Source organism: Bos mutus, chromosome 5 (assembly GCF_027580195.1).
Source record: "Bos mutus isolate GX-2022 chromosome 5, NWIPB_WYAK_1.1, whole genome shotgun sequence".
In the NCBI taxonomy this organism is placed as follows: domain Eukaryota; kingdom Metazoa; phylum Chordata; class Mammalia; order Artiodactyla; family Bovidae; genus Bos; species Bos mutus.
In genome coordinates, this window is record NC_091621.1 from 42,595,010 (window position 1) to 42,604,728 (window position 9,719).

Here is a 9,719-nt window from a genome sequence, read left to right on the forward strand (position 1 = left end):
AGGAGTTATTTTGGCCCTGGTTCAAGGTCTGCTTCTATGGGCAGCTTGACTTGTCTGTGCCTCCATTTCTCTATGCATTAAATGGGAGTGATAATTATAGTTTAAAGGGCTGTTGGGAGGATTAAATGAGACAGTGTTTGCAAAACTCTTAGCACAGTGCCTGGCATATAGTAAGGGCTCCACATAAGTTTTAGTTCTTATTACTTTGTGTCTCCCTGTCTTTTGTTTTTCCTTTCTCTCTTCTGATGACCTCCCTCTCACTGAAAACAAAACAAATCTTCCCAAACCCATGTTTTTCCTGCCCCATGCCTAGGAATCACCCTCTCACAATGAATAATGTATTGAATTAAATCAGACTCTAATACAACCAAGTCCCCTTATAGAAACACATCTGTGCCTCTCCCAGGTGCTCAGGTTCCTTAGACCCTTGCCTAGGGGAAGAGATGCATTTATTGAGGTCCTGAACTTCTTTCTGCTAAATTCCAGCCTCCTTAAAAGCCAAGACCACAGCACTTCCACGTGCCTGACCTTCAGTAGGTTCCTCCTCTAGACCAGGGGTTGTCAAGTATGCATCAGAATCCCCTCAAGGGTTCTTGTTGAAACAGGTTGCTGGGCCCACGGTTAGAGTTTCTGGTCATTAAGTCTTTGGTAGGGCCTGAGGACTTGCATTTCTAATGCATTTCCAGGTGATGCTGATGCTACTGATGGGGTGACTTCACTGAGAACCCAGTGCTCTAGAATTGCTGTTGAATGGCTACCCCCAAGAAAGTAAAGTAGCCTCACCACCCCTTTCCTGCCCAGCTGGTCATGAGAATCCAAAATATGTGTCCAAGGCCTAGAATCATGAAGAGTGAGACTAGGGAATTTTCTAAAAACTTCCCAAGTGATTCTGATGTGCAAACAAGTTTGAGACCCACTGGAAAATCCCATGGAAAGAGGAGCCTGGTAGGCTACAGTCCTTAGGGTCACAAAGAGTTGAATAGGACTGAGCGACTTCAATTGCACTCATCTCACATGCTAGTAAAGTAATGCTCAAAATTCTCCAAGCCAGGCTTCAGCAATATGTGAACCGTGAACTTCCTGATGTTCAAGCTGGTTTTAGAAAAGGCAGAGGAACCAGAGATCAAATTGCCAACATCCGCTGGATCATGGAAAAGCAAGAGAGTTCCAGAAAAACATCTATTTCTGCTTTATTGACTATGCCAAAGCCTTTGACTGTATGGATCACAATAAACTATGGAAAATTCTTCAAGAGATGGGAATACCAGACCACCTGACCTGCCTCTTGAGAAATCTATATGCAGGTCAGGAAGCAACAGTTAGAATTGGACATGGAACAACAGACTGGTTCCAAATAGGAAAAGGACTACGTCAAGGCTGTATATTGTCACCCTGCTTATTTAACTTATATGCAGAGTACGTCATGAGAAATGCAAGAAGACTGGAAGAAACACAAGCTGGAATCAAGATTGCCGGGAGAGATATCAATAACCTCAGATATGCAGATGACACCACTCTTATGGCAGAAAGTGAAGAGGAACTAAAAAGCCTCTTGATGAAAGTGAAAGAGGAGAGTGAAAAAGTTGGCTTAAAGCTCAACATCAGAAAATGCAGATCATGGCATCTGGTCCCATCACTTCATGGGAAATAGATGGGGAAACAGTGGAAACGGTGTCAGACTTTATTTTTCTGGGCTCCAAAATCACTGCAGATGGTGACTGCAGCCATGAAATTAAAAGACGCTTACTCCTTGGAAGGAAAGTTATGACCAACCTAGATAGCATATTCAAAAGCAGAGACATTACTTTGCCAACAAATGTTCGTCTAGTCAAGGCTATGGTTTTTCCTGTGGTCATGTATGGATGTGAGACTTGGACTGTGAAGAAGGCTGAGTGCCAAAGAATTGATGCTTTTGAACCGTGGTGTTGGAGAAGACTCTTGAGAGTCCCTTGGACTGCAAGGAGATCCAACCAGTCCATTCTGAAAGAGATCAGCCCTGGGATTTCTTTGGAAGGAATGATGCTAAAGCTGAAACTCCAGTACTTTGGCCACCTCATGGGAAGAGTTGACTCATTGGAAAAGACTCTGATGCTGGGAGGGATTAGGGGCAGGAGGAGAAGGGGACGACAGAGGATGAGATGGCTGGATGGCATCACTGACTCGATGGATGTGAGTCTGAGTGAACTCCGGGAGTTGGTGATGGACAGGGAGGCCTGGCGTGCTGCGATTCATGGGGTCACAAAGAGTCAGACACGACTGACTGAGCAACTGAACTGAACTGAACTGAACTGAGCGACTTCACTTTCACTTTTCACTTTTACCTTGTACTGCCCCCCATCCCCTCTCCCACCAACACTAGTATACTTCCCTTCTCATTGTGCCCAGCTCAGCTGACCGAGCAAGCCCTACTGCCTGCCCATACTTCATTCAAAGGATGCTCAGCTACTCTGAGTTCAAGGTGGCTGGAACTGTAGGGAGACAGGCTGAGAAAAGGAAGAGGAAAGTAGCTGGTTCTGAAAAAAGGCCAGAGATTCATGTAAACTGTAACAGGTAGCAACACTACTAATTTTTAACCCTGAAAGTTAAGTCAAGAGCCAGTTCTTAGAGTCAGGCCTGGAATCAGATCTGGGCTCTCTCCATCTCTGTTCAACTTCTACTATCTGTTGATTTAAGGTTTAAAAAGGAGATCATGTATTCAAAGTTCTCTTCCCCAGCTGTTGCTGGGGAACTTTCACACACATTTCATTAGATTCTCTGAACAGTCCTATGGGACAAGCAAAGTATTATTCCCACAGAGAGGGGAAAGTTAAACTGCTAGTTCCCTCCCATTTTACAGACGACAAAGGTGAGTCTCAGAGAAGTGAAAAGACTTGTCTGAAGTCTGCGCAGTTTGGGTAAATTGGGGAAGTGCTGGAAGCAGAGCAGACTGTCATCTCTGCTTATTCTCTGTTCCTTTGCTCTCTCCTTCCCCTGGGTCCCTTTTGCAACCCTTCTAGGCTTGTTTTACCTGCTCTGAACAGAAGGAAGATGGGGTGCGCTCTCGGCACTTCTTGGGGACGGTCTTGCTCTCCTGCCCATCACCCAACCTTCTACCTGCAGCTTCCTCCCTAGTTAGGCCCCTGCCAAGTCGCTTCAGTCGTGTCCAACTCTGTGCGACCCCATAGACTGCAGCTTACCAGGCTTCTCTGTCCATGGGATTCTCCAGGCAAGAACACTGGAGTGGGTTGCCATTTCCTTCTCCAATGCATGAAAGTGGAAAGTGAAAGTGAAGTCACTTAGTCGTGTCTGACTCTTAGCGACCCCATGGACTGCAGCCCACCAGGCTCCTCCATCCATGGGATTTTCCGGGCAACAGTACTGGAGTGGGGTGCCATTGCCTTCTTCCAGTTAGGCCCCTATAGGACTGAAACTAGCAGTCCCTGTGGCACATATCTACCCTGAATTCAAATTCTGGTGCAACCGAATTTAAACAGACCTCTTCTGCTCTCCAGGCCTGTCTCCGCATCAGTGACATAAGGAGTGGTTTAAATCCATGGTTCCCAAATTTAGAGGCCTTGGAATAATCACAGGAGATTTATCCTGTGGCGCCATAAAGACTATGAGTAACCCATCTGTGTGTAACTGATTGACTATGTGTAACTGTATGATTGCTGGGGGATGAATAAAATGCAAATGAGTTTTAATGATGAGATCCAGAACTCAGTCATTATGGTGCTTTCTCAATCAACAGATATCAAAAATACAACTGCTGGAATTCCCTGTCAGTCCAATGTTTAGGACTCAGCACTTTCACTGCCAAGGAACTGGGTTCAGCCCCCGTTGGAAATTAACATCTCGCAAGCCGTGCATCATGACCGCTCCCCAAAAAAACAAAACAAAACAACACTAATAACATGTCAAGGTCTTGGAAGTGTTTTGGAATGAAAAAGTTTGGAAATCCTTTGGAGTTGAGCGGCCGTCCTGCAAAGCTACAAAAGGGAAGGGATTTTAGGCCACTAGGGGGCGCTGCATCCTGGAAACGACGTGGAAACGGGGTGAGAAAGCGGTTCCAAACTGGGAGAGGATACCACCCAGGTTCCAGTCCTGTGTCTAGAGACAATAACGAAGACATGTTACACATAAGGCTCTGTAAGGGAGATGTACAGATCTGAGGGAGGTAAGGGACCCAGAGGGGACCCAGCATATTGCATACATCTCAGTCACTCCCTTCTCGTTAGACCTGGAGCTCCAGTTCCTGGCCTGGCTCATAGGAAAGTTCTCACATTCCACTTCAGCTATCTTCAGACAAGGAAAGGAGGAGGAAAAAAAAGGTACCAACAAGGCACAGATGGCCATCCCGAGGGAGTGGTCTTGGCATGAACCTCCGGAGTGTGGGGAACAGATGGAGATCTGGGGAGGCAGGGACTCCTTTCTGAAGGAGTTGGGGAACAGTAAGAGAGGAGCAGAAGGTCAGTTCAGGCAGAGATTTTGTCTGAAAAAAGGAGTAATTATGAGAAGACCTTTGCTGAGATGTGGGCTGCCTCACCCGGCAGTAAGCAGCAGCAGCTCACTGCCAGACGGGATAGAGGCCAGCACCCTCCTCCACTTTCAGCCCCTCGCCCACCCCACCCCAGCCCTGCTGAACCCCGGGCAGAGCTCTGACCCAGCTCAGGCTGTCCAATCAGAAGTTTCTCCCTGGCAAGGGCCAGAGAACTTTGAAGAGAGAAGTGGATTTCCACACAATATACCCCCAAGGCTGAGGCCCTGTCACACTCATAGACTGTCAGGATCCAGAAAACTTTCCAGCTTAACCTGAAGGTGCACTCAGACAGGCGCTCCCCATGACGCAACACAGGGGCTCTGCCCTGCCCTGGGACAGACAGGCACACACACACAAGCTCAGGCTTGATTTTAGCCAAGCAAATGAAAGACCCAGGGCCAGAACATTGCCTCACTCCCCCAACTTCTCCTCCCTGCCAAGCTCCACTCACCAGCTGTTCCTTTCTCACAGCCCTCAAAAGCTCAGAGCAGCAGATTCCTTCCCATAGTCGTCCCTTTGCCCTACCCGACCCCTGCCCCTCTTCCTGGGCTCTAGACACCAGCCCTGACCCCCAGGCTGAGTGTCTCTCAAGAGCCGCTCCTCCTGCCCTCCCAGACCCCCAGGCCTCCCACGAAGCCTTTTTGAGGTTGCCAAGCATGGTTGGAGGGCATCACCGATTCAGTGGATGTGAACTTGGGCAAACCCCAGGAGATAATGAAGGATAGGAAGGCGTGCTGCAATCCTTGGGGTTGCGAAGTGTCGGACACGACTTGGCAACGGAACAACAACCACAGAACCTGAGTGCTCACCTAAGCAGCGAAGACCAGAAAGAGAGGCAGCCAGGGGAGCACGGGGGCTTCATACCGGCGAGGCTTCTTGGGCAGCAGAGTGGACAGAGGATGGACAGGGTGGGTCAGTCACTCTGGAGGGCGTGGACAAACCCTGCCTTGCCCCATCTTGTCAGGACCATCTCCCAAGCTTACAATTTTGGCTCCAACACATACACAAACACACATGCCCAGGCTTGTCTGCTCTGCAGAAGTCTGTTTCCCTGGGGCTCCAGGCCCTGGTTCTTCATTGCCCACCAAGCCTTTCCCATCTGCTTTCACAGGGGACCCTTCATCATGGGTCCCCCACAGAGATCTCCAAATTTTCTAGCCTTTTTCCGCCTTCCAGAGACAAGGCATATCAAATCTGCCATCACTGCAACTGTTCCCTTACAGCCCAGCCCCAGCGCCTCCCATCTCAGTGCCTCCCCCCTGCCTCAGGAAGGCTTCAAGGCCGGGAGGGAGGTCAGAATGGAGCCCATCCTGGTGAAATGAGAAAAGATTAGAGCAATACATTTGCTGTCAGTGGCAATAAGACTGCCTGAACAGGGGAGGAGGAGTATTTGATTTCAGGCTCTCCGGGGGTCTTGATGGAGGAACACTGGCAGCCTGCAGCCCCAGGCCTGATGGAGTGGGGAAGGCTGGTCCCAGCCCCAGCCAACGACAGGCCCGGGTGCCCCAGCCCTCCCATCTCAGTATTGACCCCATCCTCCACAGTCACCCGCTGGGTTCCAGCTCCCTCCTCTCTCCCCAACCATCATTTCTCCTTTTCCACTGCCAAACTTGCTTCCCCACAGCAGTTTTTCTACTGGTGCAGGGTGATGGAGCAGAAAGAACACTGCTCTAGGGGCTGGAGAGGAGGCCTAGGTTCTAACCCCCCTATTGTATCCTTCCAAACTGAAAGGCTTCCTGCGAGTTGCTAAGCATCTCTGAGCAGGGTGGGGCTGGAGGACAACATGACCTTTGACATCCTGAGGTCACTCAGCCATTCATGGCTTCAGTGGTGTTGGGCAACATCACTTAACCTCTCTGTGCGTGCATGCTTAGTCACTTCAGTCTGACTCTTTATGATCCCATAGATTGTAGCCCACCAGGCTCCTCTGTCCATGGGGATTTTCCAGGCAAGAATATTGGAGTGGCTTGCCATGCCCTCCTCCAGGGGATCTTCCCAACCCAGGGATTGACCTGTGTCTTTTATGTCTCTTGCATTGGCAAGTGGGTTCTTTACCACTAGCGCCACCTAGGAAGCCCCTCACCTCTCTGAGCTCCCATTTATTCATCTAGAAAGTGAAAGTGAAGCAAATAACAAAACCTAGCTATGTCCTGGGTTTCCCTGATGGCTCAGATGGTAAAGAATCCACCTATAATGTGGGAGACCTAGGTTCAATCCCTGGGTTGGGAAGATCCCCTGGAGGAGGGCATGACAACCTACTCCAGTATTCTGGAGAATCCCAGGGACAGAGGAGCTTGGTGAGCTACAGTCTATGAGGCCACAAAGAGTCAGACACGACTGAGCGGCTAAGCACAGCACAGCTATGTCCCAGGGCATTGGTCATATGAAATCTGTAAATAGTTGCATAATCTTGTTTATATGGAATTCGTGGTATGTTTTTTGGCTGAAAAATGGACCTGAGCTTCATCCAGAAGCTCTAGATGTTTCTTTCCTGCCCTAGAATCCTGGCTCTGGACCCTGCCCTCCCCAGTGGGTAGAGCGTGTAGTCTCTCTGGCAAAGTGACAGTGACGGTGAAAATCACTCACTCATGTCCGACTCTTTGGGACCCTATGGTCTGTAGCCTGCTGGGCTGCTCTGCCCATGGAATTCTCTGGGCCAGAAAACTGGAGTGGGTGGCTGTGCCCTTCTCCAGGGGAAATTCCCAACCCAGAGATCGAATCCAGGTCTCCCACACTGCAGGCGGATTCTTTACTGTCTGAGCCATCAGGGAAGCCCTCTGGCAAGGTGGATCAGGGGATTTCTTGGTCAAACAGGCTTGAGCTGAGGCGCTGAATGTCCTGGACCAGTCATGAAAGACATTCAGGAGGGGGGAGATTTTATTTTAATTTTTTGGCTGTGCCCTGCCATATGTGGGATCTTAGTTTTCCAACTAGGGATCAAACCTGTGCCCCTGGAGTGGAGGCTCAGAGTCTTAACCACTGGACTACCAAGGAAGTCCCAGGAGGGGGAGATTTTAGGCGCAGTTGGTCAATAGTATCTACTCCCTAAATCCTCCTATCCTTGCGTCCACATGTGAATGGTGCCCCCTGAAGCTGTGCAGTGTGGCACACTAGAGCAGTGTTCTGGAGAGTGTCCTCTCCAGCCCCTAGAGCAGTGTTCTTTCTGCTCTGTCACCCTGCACCAGTAGAAAAACTGCTGTGTGGTCTGCCTGGACGGGACTGACACAGCTGCTGTCCAATCTCCAGGTGATGGACAAGGTACGAGGCAGGGAGACTAGGGGATGGACATAACATTTTATTTTTAGGCTGCCTGGAGTCACATGCAGTGTTTTTCGTATGACGTCTGGTCTACGCAACAGCCTGAGAGGCAGGCGTAACTGACAGAGAATAACTTGCCTATTGGTATCCACTGGGAGGAACTGTGACTCAGGTTGACTGGGTCCCATCACTCACACTGCCTCCTGCTGGAGCAGAAGGCTGGAGGCTTCAGCCTCAGGCCTGCCTCCCCCTGGCTGAAGGTTGTTGGTTGTGTTGTGCTCAGTCGCAAGCCCACGGACTGTAGCCCACCGGGCTACTCTGTCTATGGAATTCTCCAGGCAAGTATACTGGAGCAGGTTGTCATTTCCTCTTCCAGAGGATTTTTCCTGCCCATGGATCGAACCTGAGTCTCTTATGTCTCCTGCATTGGCAGGCAGATTCTTTACCACTGCGCCACCTTGGAAGCCTGGAAATGGGGCAGATTTTTAAGAGTATGGCTCTTCTAAACCAACTGAGCACAGAGAATGCTTTGGAAAGTGTAGAGGCCTGCACAAATGCATTAGAAATCCATGTGCTTCTTTTCTGATTCCAACCTCGTTCCCCCCCTCTTCCTCCTCTGCTTGGTCTTCCCCTCTGGCCAGATCTCCTCGCGTCATTTTCCACCGGACACATCAGGCTGGTTCCTGTCTCCTTCCCCTCTGCCTATCCGGCCACCATCCTCTGAAGCTTCACTTTAGGGCCTCCTCCTCCATGAAGGCTTTCCTACCACCCAAAGTGGCAATAAGCATTGACTTCCTTGACTTACTAGGCTCTTTTTATGAATGCGTCCTGATTTCCCCGAGAGAGACCCCAACAGATTCTCTGAAGACACAGATTGTGTCTCCTATTTCTTTGTAATCTTGGGGCTTGCCTAGAGTCTGGTACATAGTGGGTGTTAGAAAGACTATTGTAGCTGAAGGTGATGATTGTGGTGAGAGTTCTTATGACAGAATTCACATTTGAGTTGAAGGTAGAAGTGGGAGAACTTCCCTGGAAGCCCACTGGTTAAGACTCTGTGCTTCCACTGCAGGGAGCATGGGTTCGATCCCCGGTCAGGGAACTTAAGATACTGCATGCCATGCAGTGTGGCCAAAAAATTTAAAAATTAATTAATTAAAAAAAAATAGATGTGGGGATGATGGTGACAGGGGTCATGACTGTGATGACAGCCATGGTGGTGAGTTTGAGAGCATGGTGGCTTCGGGTGGTGATATTGATAACATGAGTTTAATGACGATGGTAGTAATGGTGGTTAATGATGGTGACAGAGGCTGTACTAATTATCAGTGCATAACAGATTACTCACAAAACTTAACAACTCAAACAACACACATTTATTATCTCATAGTTTCTGTGGGTCAGGAATCTGAGCATGGTTTTAGCTCAGTGCCTCTGGCTCCAAGTCTCTCACAAGAACACAGTCAAGGTGTTAGCATGGGTTGTGGTCTCATCTATGGTCTCCACCGGAGGAGAATCTGCTTCCAAGCTCAGTTCCTCTTGGGCTCCTGGATCTCACTGGGTATCGGCCTGGCTGGGCCTGGGAGGGGGGCAGGGTGGTCCCTTGCCACGTGGGCCTCTCCAGAGGGTTGATGGCTTTCCTCAGTGCAAGAAAGAAGCCACATCTTTTTTGTAGCCTCATGTTGAAATAACATTCCATCACCCCTGCTGAGTCCTGTCCACTAGAAGTGAGTCATTAAATACAGCCCACACTTGAGGGGTTAGGATTACACAGAGGCATGACCGCCAGGATGGAGGGGTCACTGAGAGTCACCTTAGGGACTGCCTACTATGATGGCCATGATGCTGATGACAGTGGAGGACAGTGGCTGTTCTGATGATGGAGAATGTGAACGACTGGGGATGGTAGGGTATCTGAGAGCGAAAGTATCAATGTCCAGTCCAT

General features: G+C 49.4%; 1 protein-coding gene across 1 annotated transcript in view; it reads right to left on the reverse strand.

Moving 5' to 3' along the window:
• The window catches only part of RACGAP1 (Rac GTPase activating protein 1), a 37,160-nt gene extending 31,723 nt beyond the window's left edge, over positions 1–5,437 (reverse strand). The window contains exon 1 of the mRNA XM_070370742.1: positions 5,329–5,437. Within this exon, the coding sequence (XP_070226843.1) occupies positions 5,329–5,381 (53 nt within the window). The 5' untranslated portion in view covers positions 5,382–5,437. The remainder of the gene's footprint in view (positions 1–5,328) is intronic.
• Positions 5,438–9,719: the final 4,282 nt, after the last annotated feature.